Source organism: Saccopteryx leptura, chromosome 1, assembly GCF_036850995.1.
Source record: "Saccopteryx leptura isolate mSacLep1 chromosome 1, mSacLep1_pri_phased_curated, whole genome shotgun sequence".
NCBI classification, from domain to species: Eukaryota; Metazoa; Chordata; class Mammalia; order Chiroptera; family Emballonuridae; genus Saccopteryx; species Saccopteryx leptura.
The window spans coordinates 383,469,592-383,482,455 of record NC_089503.1 but is presented as its reverse complement, the minus strand read 5'-3'; the positions used below and the strand labels follow the sequence as shown (position 1 = coordinate 383,482,455).

General features: G+C 45.5%; 1 protein-coding gene across 1 annotated transcript in view; it reads right to left on the bottom strand.

Moving 5' to 3' along the window:
- The window catches only part of PXT1 (peroxisomal testis enriched protein 1), a 30,285-nt gene extending 17,934 nt beyond the window's left edge, over positions 1 to 12,351 (bottom strand). The window contains exon 1 of the mRNA XM_066359556.1: positions 12,180 to 12,351. Coding sequence (XP_066215653.1) covers positions 12,180 to 12,351 — 172 coding nt within the window. The remainder of the gene's footprint in view (positions 1 to 12,179) is intronic.
- Positions 12,352 to 12,864: the final 513 nt, after the last annotated feature.

The window sequence follows — 12,864 nt, the reverse complement described above, 5'->3', positions numbered from 1 at the left end:
ACCACAGCAGACAGAAACCTTACCAGCTCTCCAGTCCCTATATCTTTAAAATAACAAAGTAACAAAGTATCGCAATTTAAGAACCACAGACTACGAGATACCAGATAAACAAACAAAGCAGTAATCCTAAAAACAAACAACAAACAAACAAAAAAACAGCCAGAATTCAAGGAATAGAAAAAAATGTGTGAAATTATTGTTTTATTTTTTATTTATTTTTTATTTTTCTGAAGCTGGAAACGGGGAGAGACAGTCAGACAGACTCCCGCATGCGCCCGACGGGGATCCACCCGGCACGCCCACCAGGGGGCGACGCTCTGCCCCTCCGGGGCGTCGCTCTGTCCCGACCAGAGCCACTCTAGCGCCTGGGGCAGAGGCCAAGGAGCCATCCCCAGCGCCCGGGCCATCTTTGCTCCAATGGAGCCTCGGCTGCGGGAGGGGAAGAGAGAGACAGAGAGGAAGGAGGGGGGGGGGTGGAGAAGCAGATGGGCGCTTCTCCTGTGTGCCCTGGCCGGGAATCGAACCCGGGACTTCTGCACGCCAGGCCGACGCTCTACCACTGAGCCAACCGGCCAGGGCCTGAAATTATTTTTAATTGAATTTATTGAGGGTGACACTATTAACAAAATTATACAGGTTTGGGGTGCCCAGCGCTACAACACATCTGTACACTGCAGTGCTGCATGGTTACCCCCCAAGTCAAGTGTCTGCCCATCACCATTTGCACCCCTTTAACCATCCCCTTAATGACCACACTGTTGCCTGTGTCCCTTAATTTTTCTCTTTCTCTCTTTTTGCTCAATCCCTCCACGCCCCCACCCCTACCTCCCAGCTGACAGAGCGCAGTGGCAGAAGACGCTGCGGTGTGGCGCGGGTCACAGCCAGGCAACCTGTTTCCAGGCGCAGCTAACGTTCCAGCCGCCCAGACAGACAGGTGAGGGGTTCTGGACTCGCGCCTTAGGTCTCACTCCTCTCTCCGTTTCTGTCTGTCTGTCTGTCTGTCTGTCTCTCTCTCTCTCTCAGGCGGCAACGCTGGCCCCATACAGACCTCCCACTCGTCCCCCGCTGAGCCCGCGCGTGGGACGGGTCCGGGTGGGGGCGGGGGAGTCCTGGGTCGCGGGGCTAGGGGCCACCGTGTTGGCACTCAGGGGCACCCAGGGCTGCAAATGCTAATATGTATGTGTGAGGATGCTCTGAGAAAAAGAATAATCCTGGAACATTCTTTCAAATGGAAAAAGTATAATTGCCAAACTTAAAAACGCAATTGATGGTCTGAAAAAATAAAGGCGGGGAAATCACTCAGAATAAAAGCATCTGAAGTTGAAAAATAGGGGAGAAGAAAACAAGAGAAGAGTCCCACTATGGAAAGACCAGCATCTAGCTAATAAGCCTCCCAGAAAGAGAGAAATAGAGGACAGATTCAGAACAAACTGTCTAAGACAGCTTCTCAGAGCTGAAGGACACCAAATTTAAGGTTAGAAAGTACCCCTTACACACACACACACACACACACACACACACACACACACACACACACACACGTAAAAGCCCCATCAAATTCTCAGGACAACAAATGGGGGAATAGAAACTTCACCTCCTGACCATATTGAAATTTCAAAACCCCTTCAAGCCTAAGGAGATGCTAAAAACCTCCAAAGAGAAGTGGGGTTTAGCTGGGCAGCGGACTCTCTCATCAACAATGATACTAGAAGACATACAGTAAAACACTAATGTCCTCTAAAAACGTATCATCAGACTAGAATTCTCAGCCTTGCTGAGCTCTAGACCGCGTGAGCCATGGGGGAAAGCGCTGGCACACAGGCAAGGACCCAGGAAGCTTTCTCCCACACACCATTTCTTCGGAAGGCTCTTGAGGAAGCATTCCTGTAAAACAGGCTAAACAGAGCGTGACTAAACCAAGAAAAAAAAAGAAGATCCAGCCAGAGGTGGATCCCACCCACGTGAAGGAAAGTCCCTGGATGGTAACTGCCGCCAGAGGACAGCCGTAGTTGGGAAGCCCCCAGGGGACACGGAGACTTGACACCAGACACAGCGTACTTGAAAAGTTGGGGAAATTACAGAGCATGTGGGAGAGGGGCGGAGAGGCAGTGAGAAAGTCCAGAAAACAATGAAAGGTCACGCCGTAAGTTTATGGTCCATAGGTGAAGCAAATTAAAATGTGTCTTAGGTTTAAACTTAAAGGAATTGTTTTACGGTGGGTTTTTTTTTTTTTTCCTAAGATGATATTTCCTGGTGTTAAACTTCGCAGCACTTTCCCTATATGACTAAGCATCCTTTTAAGCAATCTCAGGGAAGTGCCTTGTTGACTGGGAGGTGATTACTCTCAGGAAGACTCAGCCCAGTACACATAGTCTTTATGGCTGCTAGCCCCCACCCCTAAACTCCAGAGCGTCAAGGGAGTTCGCACAACCTTTTCATTGTTGGAATACAGATATAACAGATGGACAAAAGTGAAGATGGGGGACTAGTCGTCTGGGCCTCTTCACGTGCTGGACCTTTTGCTTCCAGATTGGAAAACACACGCTCCCCTTTTCCAGAGACAAACCACCTCCCCGGAACTTAAGGCTCCTTCTCAAACTCACTTGACCTCTTCTTTTAGTTGCAGAAAGTGGCTTCTTTCAGGAGGACTTTGGGGCATTAGTTCGATCACTTTGAATATTTAAATGTTTCAAATACAAAATCAGCAGTAGTTGCCCCATCTCAAAGGACATGCCCTCTCATAATCAATCACAAACGTATCATAGTGGAATGTTCAATTCCTAACAATTCTTAACCCGAATAACAATTTTAAAGCAATTTGGTTAAATTTATCAGGACTCCTAAACAATATCTGGAAGGCTCAAAGTCTCTTAGCAAGGACAAGTTGATCCTTTTTTATATAATTTTAAAAATTGATTTTAGAGAGTGGAAGGGAGAAAGAGAGAGAGAGAGAGAGAGAGAGAGAAACATCGATTTGTTGTTCCACTTATTTATACATTCATTACTTGATTCTTGTATTGTGCCCTGAATGGGGATTGAACCCACAACCGTGGCGTATGGAGACAATGCCCTAACTAGCTGAGCTACCTGGCCGGGGTGGAAAAATAGAACCTTTTAAAAAGATTGCTGATATCACCCAGGACTGAAGTATAACAAAAGAGAATGCAGTAAGGATAAAAAATAGTTCGCAAAGCAGAGAAGTGTGCATTTGAGTTACCAGACTAGATTTGGCATCAGTAAGTGTGGACTCCTCTTCTAAGAGATACCCTGATAAAGAAATGAGAGAGAAAGGCAGTGGCAAGAAGAGGAGGTGCATTGAAGAAATTTTCTGAGAGTTTTGAGCAGGTTTGTAGGTTGAGGAGTGAAATCGGAGCAGGAGTGATGGAAAACAGAAGACAATGGAGGTCAAATTGTTGCGGCAAAAACACGCGGGAGAATGAGCTTTGACAGGAGGGGCGGGACTCTTTCTTGGGAGCTAGGAGAGGAGAGAAGGCGTGATGTTCCCATAGGGAGGTCTGGAACCCAGGGAGAGGAGACTCAGGTGTCTGGCCGTGATGATATTGATTTTCTACATGGAACAGAAACGAGGCCATCTGCTGGGACGGGGTACTGAAGTGGCTGAAAATAGTCACTAACAGAAATATAAAGAAGAAAACTGATCAGAGTTGTAAAACAGGAAGCGAAAACAATCATCACCGCCTTCAAAAAACAGGAGAAAAAAAAGATATATTTGACCTTGATGTGCATTCTCTTTCTGGCTGGCGAGGGTCCTAAAGTTGTACCCAAAGAAAAGAAAAGTTTATCCTAACCTCCCACAGGGGAAGTTTCAAGCAAAATAGTATTTATGAAGAACAGCAACAAAACAGGCCCTGGCCAGTTGGCTCCATGTGCGGAGGTCCCAGGTTCGATTCCCAGTCAGGGCACACATGAGAAGCAACCATCTGCTTCTCTTCCCTTCCCCTCCCTCTTCTCTCTCTCCTCCCTTCTTGCAGCCAGTGGCTCAGGTGATTGGTTCAAGCCTCAGCCCCAGGCACTGAAGATAGCTCAGTTGGTTTGAGCATCAGCCCCAAGCAGGGGTTGCCAGGTGAACCCTGGTTGGGGAACATGCAGGAGTCTGTCTATCTCCCCTCCTCTCACTTAAAAAAAAAAGTTTTAAAATAAATTATTTAAGTTATATAGACAAAAAACCAGAAGTATTAAAATAATAATTTTAGGCCCTGGCCGGTTGGCTCAGCGGTAGAGCGTTGGCCTGGCGTGCGGGGGACCCAGGTTCAATTCCCGGCCAGGGCACATAGGAGAGGCGCCCATTTGCTTCTCCACCCCCCCTCCTTCCTCTCTGTCTCTCTCTTCCCCTCCCGCAGCCAAGACTCCATTGGAGCAAAGATGGCCCGGGCGCTGGGGATGGCTCCTTGGCCTCTGCCCCAGGTGCTAGAGTGGCTCTGGTCGCGGCAGAGCGACGCCCCGGAGGGGCAGAGCATCGCCCCCTGGTGGGCAGAGCTTCGCCCCTGGTGGGCGTGCCGGGTGGATCCCGGTAGGGCGCATGCGGGAGTCTGTCTGACTGTCTCTGTTTCCAGCTTCAGAAAAATACAAAAAATAAATAAATAAATAAATAAAATAATAATTTAACTATCAAACATGGAACGAGAGGGTGTACTATGAGCTACACCTCATCTGACAGGTCTAGGAATCAATGAGTGGCATCAATAAATGAAGAGACAAAGGAATAAAGCAGTTGTTCGCAGCTCTGGCTGTACATGACTATCAGCTTAGAGACTTAAAAAAAAAGACAATTTTGTTGGTCGGGAGATAAAACAACACATAGGTAACTTTTTTTAAGCTCCTCAGGTGCTTCTGACATAGAGCCATGGGTGGAAATCACAGATCTAGAAAACTGGGAAATATGGCCAAGTAAAGAGTTGCCCTCTGTGGAGTGTGGAACAGCGGAGTGTGGAGATGAGAGGGAGAGAGAGGCTGGATACTGACTTTGTATTCAGTCATTCATTCGCTCAACAAAGCTTCACAGAAGGCCTTCGATTTGTCAGACTGCGTTAGGCCCTTTCCACCATAAGCTCCCAGTACTAGATTTGTTTCCATGAACATAAAAGTTGCTTCGATTAAGATATTTTTAATTTTTTTTATTAATTATTTCAGACAGAGGGAAGAAAAGAGAAAAGGATGGAGGGAGGGAGAGAGAGAAAGAAAGAAACACCATTGATTTGTCGTTCCACTTATTTATGCATTCATTGGTTGATTCTTATAAATGCCCTGACCCGGGATCGAACCACAACTTTAGTGTATCAGGACGATGCGCTAACCAATTGAACTACTGAGCCACGGCCTGATTAAAAACCTTAATGCAAAAAAAGCAGCAGCATTACCCAAAGCCACACTTTTAAATACCTGGGGCAACTAGCAAGAATCACTGCAACCCGAGTGGAAAGGGCAGAGGCTCGTGCAGCAGGGGGTGGGGGTGGGGGATACAATTGGAAAAACAACCGATACTGCCGTGCCAGCTGAGTTTGAAAGTTAAGAGCTCCGAGAGCACGCTCCCCACCGCTCCAGGACCCTACAGCAGAGCGAAGTGTCCGCGGGAGAGGACGGGATGAAGAGGGACAGTCTTAGTGCGTTAATTCAGCTCAGCCAAGGGTGAGCCCCTAACCAGGCGGCTTCACTAGTCGGTGAGATATATGGCCCTTGGGTCAACATTGCAACCTTACTGCCTGTCGTTTCAGTTTCTGTTCTTGTTCTCAAGAGTATCCTGAGACAGACAGACACATACTCTCTCTGCCTCAAGCCATTGTGAAATACCACATGGATGATTAGTTAACACTCCACAAGGATTTTCTGACAGTTACCTGGCAAAGGTGAGGGCACCAATGAGGGCCGAGGAGAGAAGGTGTCAGAGAGAAGAAAAGGGAGAGAGTGGGGAGATCCTCCAAACAAATGTCACCTACTTCAGAAAGAGTTTAGGGCCCTGGCCGGGTAGCTCAGTTAGAGTGTTGTCCTCAGGTCAGGGCACAGATAAGAGTAAACCAATCAATGCATAAACAAGTGGAACAACAAGTCAATGTTTTTTTTATCTCTATCTATCATCTATGTATCTATGTATCTATCTATCTATCATCTATCATCTAGCTGTCCTTTCCTCTCTCTCTAAAATCAATAAATAAAAAATTAAAAAGACAAAGAGTGTAGGGCCAGCCCTGCCTGTGTCACTCAAATGCATAATGATTTGAAACTATTTAACTGATGAAGTAATTGTCACCTGGGAAATGCAAACTCTAGCCCATTATCTGCATTAGGAAGAGGGATTACAAAAGGGGCAGAGGGGTAGAGCCTGGAGACCTGATGCAACCAAGAACTGAGTGTGCAGAAAGCAAGAGGTGTGCTTTGCAATCTGGAGCTCAACATAATAACTGTTTATAGTTTGTGCACCTCTGACCAACTGAATGATGAAACCCTTGAGGGCATGTATCCATTTCATAACTCCGAGACCTAGTTCAGTTCCCTACACACAGAAGTTACTCACCCAGTGTTGTTGATTGTGATGGTAAAGATGCAGTCGGGTAAGGGGGTGGAGAATGGCTACCCTGTATATTAATCTAAGGACAGCTCTGCCTTTTAGTTTGTCTTGAAGACAGTTCTCCTTGCATTTAGTTGTAAAATAGCAACAATAATGAAAAAAAATAGCAACAATAATGCCAATTCACATATTTTAAACTCTTTTGGTATAGAATCTTATCGAAGCCTGGATTGGTAGTGAGAGTATCAACTGGTACAATCTCTCTGGGGGGTAACCTATTTATTTACCAAATTTTATAAATACGTTCAAGGTTATTTGTTGTAGTGTTGGTTTCAATATTAGGTGATTGGAAACCACTCAAATATACAGCAATAGGAAACTATTTAAATAAATGATGGTGTATACACACAATGAAATATTATCCCATGGTAAATAAGAATGAGGTCGCTCTGTAAGGATTAATGCAGAAAGCTCTCCAAATCATACTGTTAACTGAGAAAGCAAGCAAGAACAGTCTACTTAATGTGCTCCCTTTTGTCTAAAAAGAGGAAATATAAAAATCTATGTTCACGCCTGACCAGGCAGTGGCACAGTGGATAAAGCATTGGACTGGGACGTGGAGGACCCAGGTTCGAGACCCCGAGGTCGCCAGCTTGCACGCGGGCTCATCTGGTTTGAGCAAGGCTCACTAGCTTGAGCCCAAGGTCACAGGCTTGAGCAAGGGGTCATTCGGTCTGCTGTAGCCCCACGGTCAAGGCACATGTGAAAAAGCAATCAATGAGCAGCTAAGGTGCTGCAACGAAGAGTTGATGCTTCTTATCTCTCTCCCTTCCTGTCTGTCTGTTCACAATTGTTCGTATCTGCATAAAATCCTATGGTCTAAGAACAATGGTTGCCTATGCTGGGGAGTGATGAGAATGGGAACTGAGCAGATGGGAGACAGAAACACAGGAGAGACTTTTCACTATGTACCTTTTCATATTCTTTAGTTTTCCAGCCATGAAAACGTATTTTTAGGTAAACATTTCCATAGCACTTATAATATGTCAGCCACTGTTACAAGTCATTTCGAATTAGTAATTTGTTTATCATAATTACTGTCTCTTAGATGCCTTTTTTGAGTCTTCTGAAATAATATGATCTCTCAGCACTTTGAATAGCTATAGTACTTTTACTTTTATTGAGAGACATCATATTCTACATTTTGTTATAATCATTGCATGTTTTTATTATGTAAAACAACAGAAGTGATCATGTATATTAGATGTGTTTATACTAGACTATCCTATTGGATAATCGTCTATATCGATAATAACAGGTTACGAGTTACTTCTTTTTTTTTACAGAGACAGAGAAAGAGTCAGAGAGAGGGATAGATAGGGAGACAGACAGGAACGGAGAGAGATGAGAAGCATCAATCATCAGTTTTTGTTTTTTAATTATTTTTTTTTATTTATTCATTTTATTTTAAATTATTTTTATTTATTTATTCATGTTAGAGAAGAGAGACAGAGAGAGAGAGAGAGAGAGAGAGAGAGAGAGAGGAGGGGGGAGGAGCAGGAAGCGTCAACTCCCATATGTGCCTTGACCGGGCAAGCCCAGGGTTTTGAACCAGCGACCTCAGTGTTCCAGGTCAACGCTTGATCCACTGCGCCACCTCAGGTCAGGCCTATTTATTCATTTTAGAGGAGAGAGGGGGGGGGGGGAGGAGCAGGAAGCTTCAACTCCCATATGTGCCTTGACTGGGCAAGCCCAGGGTTTTGAACCGGCAACCTCAGCATTCCAGGTCGACGCTTTTATCCACTGCGCCACCACAGGTCAGGCAATCATCAGTTTTTTGTTGTGACACCTTAGCTGCTCATTGATTGCTTTCTCATATGTGCCTTGACCGTGGGCCTTCAGCAGACCGAGTAAGCCCTTGCTCAAGCCAGCGACCTTGGGTCCAAGCTTTGCTCAAACCAGATGAGCCCGTGCTCAAGCTGGCGACCTTGGGGTCTTGAACCTGGGTCCTCTGCATCCCAGTCCGACGCTCTATCCACTGCACCACCACCTGGTCAGGCACAAGTTACTTCTTAAGAACTCGAAATTGAAAGAAAAAAAAGTGTCTTCTGAGAATAAGAGGCAGGACTAATGCATGTGTTAATGCATTAATTAATAAGAATGCATTAGTGGAAATGGTTGAGACACAGAGGTGGATTTAAGGGTGGGTACACTGGGTGCGCGCCCTGGGCCCTGACTTCTGAAGAAAACCCCAACTTTATACTTTTTTCTAATGACAACCAGTTTGGTTTCATATGTCCAATTATAACATGAATAATACATAATACTTTTTTATTTATTTAAAAATATGGTTAACATGTATTTTGATTTTCCCTCTTTTTTTTTTAAGGGGCACAATATTTTCTTCTGCGTTGGGGGCGTCCACCGACAATCCACCAATGTTGAGACAGGCAGTCTTTGGAAAGGGAGGGGCTGACTGCGCTCCTTTGCACAAGCTGTTCATTCTGCCTGCAACTCTCACCTCCCCTAAGGTGTGGGTTCAGGGTTACCTGTTGAGGAAAGATTTCCCTCACCTGCTAGGTCAAAGTTTCATCACAGCACCTGGACATGTCTTAGAACTTACATTATGTTCAACACTGGGACGGGTAGTTCACGGCCACCTGCCTCCTTTACCCAGACTGCAGTTCCAGGAGAGAAGGGCTGTTATTGTTTTTGCTCACCATTGTCACCCCAGAACCTAGCACAGTGCCTGCAATGTAGTATGCCCCCTCGTACTTTCTTGAATGAATAAGAAAAAGAAAGGCGAAAATGTTTCCTAGAGGAGGAGGGAGATTGTTGGTAAGCCTTAGAAGAAAAATAGGCAGAAGGAGCATCCAAGCACTCTCGAAGAAGGAAAACTGCTAATCTCTGGGCTCTGTATTGACTTCTACAATTACATACCATGTATACTATCTAGTTACATGCTCACGGAAATAGACATAGATATGGCTTCTTGAAACTCTTCCCCTTCCTATCAGTAATTATTACATTTTTCAAGATGGGCAAGATCTCTTTTTGCTTTTACTCGTTTGCTTTCCCAGGAGTTTCTAACTCCCCTTAAGTGACTGCTCAGAATGGTTTCTCTGGACTTCCCAGGAGTCGACCCACCCCTTCACCTTCTCTAAGAAAAAAAGTGGCTCTAGGTTCCCCACACAAAAATTGTTTTCTTTTTCCCTAAAGAGTTGGTCGTACGCGTAGACGTCAACAAAGTAGCAGATCAAGTTTGGCCTCAGCAAGCTACTTTGCGGCCAATAGAGGCTGGTCATTTCCATTTCCAGTCTGCGTCGCAGCCCAGGGCCAAAGCCACAGAGCGGGTAAGGAGACCTGCACGACAATCAGTTTTCCCACTAAGAGCTTTCTTTACTTTGGACAGTAGTACTTGGGGCTTTTGTTTATTCGTTTAAGGAAAGCTTCCCCGATCCTCTGCAGGGCATCCCGCAGCCGGGCGCACGCGCTGCAGCGGGAGCCAGATGCCTGGTCGAGGGGGCGGAGCGTGCGCGCCGCGAGCGCTGTGTGCGGAGGTCACGTGGGCCCGCGGCGGCCAATGGGGAGCGCGCTGGGCCCGGGGCGGTCTCCCGAGCCGGCAACAGCGCGCGGAATCCGCACCCGACTCTGAGCGGAGCGGGAGGCGGGGACGCCCGGCCCGGAGGTGCATTGCCCGGCCCCGAGGTCCGGCTACCCTAGCTTTGTCATTCTGGGCGCCGGAGTAACAGCTCCACATCCCTGTCATCACTGCCTCTCTCATTTCAGTCTGCACTTCCCATTTCTTAAGCGAGAGCCGGAAACATTAGGATGAAAGGCGCTGCTGCCTGCTGGGCCGGGAGCAGCGCGCCGGGGAAGGGGGAGGCCGGCGCGCCCGCCTCTCCCCGGGGACCCGCCGGCGGCTAGCGCCCGCCTCTCCCCGGGGACCCGCCGGCGGCTAGCGCCCGCCTCTCCCCGGGGACCCGCCGGCGGCTAGCGCCCGCCTCTCCCCGGGGACCCGCCGGCGGCTAGCGCCCGCACGGGTGAGAGTCCACGCACGGGCCGCCGCCGGGGGAGTTCTAGGCACGGGGACAAACGTGGGGATCAGGTTGTAGGCTGCCACTCTGTAAGTCAAAGGTGGTAGCGTTGTTAATTCTTCACCCTGTTTCTCCTTTTGAGGTGAAACTGATTAGGAAAGCATTTTGGGTGAAAGTGGTAACCGCCCACACGGGCACCTCGGAACGTCCCCATCAGCTTGACAGAGGGCGCTGAGGACCAGGCGGTCCAGTGAGCGTGGAAACGTGCTGCCAAAGATTTAAGTAAAATATAAGTTCTAGAATAGTGATTGCACCACTTTGTGAACAATGCTAAAAAAACAAAAAACTACTGAACTGTGCGCTTGAGAAGATTGAACTTCGCGGAGTATGAATTACATCTCAATTTTAAAATATGTTATTCACAGGTGACAGGATCTCAGGCTTTGAGAATTGTTTACACTTGAACAGATGAAAATTCAATATTTATGTCAATAGAGCGCTCTCTGGGAAATAGATTCCGTATTTGATATTGGTGGCCAAAGGCTTATTTATCACAATGCTTGAAATTTCCACTTTCTCAGTGGCATGTGATTCTTTTGAAATTGGAGAATAGTTTGGGATTAGTTTTGATAATACCTTTCATGTGTCTAGCATATTTTAATCTAAAAGTCATAAAAACCCATAAATTTGACCCCAAAGTTCTTTAATGCTCTTCAAAGCATAAGACGAAATTTCCAACAGTCTGGGACATTTAGGAGTCACATATTTTTTGCAAAACTAAATTTCAAGTTAATTTTTCCTTCAATTCTTTTCTGTACTGGCAAAATCAAGAAGGTCTCCAAACTGAATTTTCCCTACCTTAAGAATGCAGACAGGCCCTAGCCAGCTAGCTCAGTCTGCTAGAGCATTGTCCAGAAACACAAAGGTTGAGGGTTCAATCCCCATGCAGGGCACATACGAGAAATGACCCATGAATGCACAATTAAGTGGAACAACAAAATGAATGTTTTCCTATTTCTCTCTCTCTCTCTCTCTCTCTCTCTCTTTCTCCTGCCTCTTCCTCTCTGTCTCTCTAAAAGCAATTTTAAAATAGTGATAAAAAATAAAAAATAGCCCTGGCTGTATAGCTTGGTTAGAGCATCGTCCTAAAGCGCAGAAATTGCCACTTCCATCCCCAATCAGGGCACATACAGGAACAGATTGATGTCCCTGCCTCTCTCCCTCCCTCCCTCTCTCTCCCCCCCTCTCCTCCCATCCTTTCCTCTCTCTAAAATCAATAAAATAAATATTTTTAAAAAAATTTTAAATAGAAAGTAAGTGCAGACATTGTCAGGTCAAGTTTAAAGACAAGTTTTTCTTAAAAGATAAATTTGATCTATTTAAGTTGCTTTGGGATCATCTTAATTAGTTATCACATCACTGATTCAGGGCTAATAAAAACTAAGACATTTTATACCATAGAGCAAAGTCAGTTTTAGATTTTTAGCTCATAGAACTTTGATAAATAGATTTAGCACTGTCTTCCTACAGTTAAATGTTGAAGTAATCCATTTAATGCCCAAATTTGTGTCTCCAATACCAAGAAAAATATTTCTTTTAGTTTAATATAAATCTCTTACCTGGGTTTCTGGACATGGCTGAAACTGGCTGGTCGCTGGCAAGTCTGGTCATGTATGCCTTCTGAAAACTGTATTTCACCCCCAGTGATTTGCAACAATTCGTTACTTTGGGAGAGGGCTTCAGGAGTTCTTTAGATTCATAAACAACAGTATTAATTTTTTTCTTCTTCATGTTTTTTCCCTGTTGAAAGATATATTTTCAGAGGATTTCCCCCATTTCTCAGTACATATTTGGTGTGTTAGATGAATACTGATATTCTAAAAATACAAGCAGCCTTTATGCCATATATGCAAAAGTTATAGATTTGGGTGAAAGATGGAACGGGACGATCTCTAAGGTCTTTTTTAACTTAGATAAACATCTCCCTGTTGCTTGGCCTTTAGATCCACCCCACCCCACCCCCTCATCTCCCTGCAGACTTTCTCCATCTGTTCAATAACTGCATTCCATCAACAGAACAATCTAAATTAGTACACATAGAAAATGAGAGACAAATTAGTGAAACCAAATAAAAATAGATTAAAAATACCTAGAGAGGCGAGGAGGGTTGGAGATGGAATACATTCTTCGTCCTACTTCAGTGTGTGTGTTTCCTCCCTGGAATGACTCTTGTCTTCTCTCTTTAATCCTCATACACACAGTCCATCTCAACAGTCTCCACAGACACTAATGAAGCCTATTCTC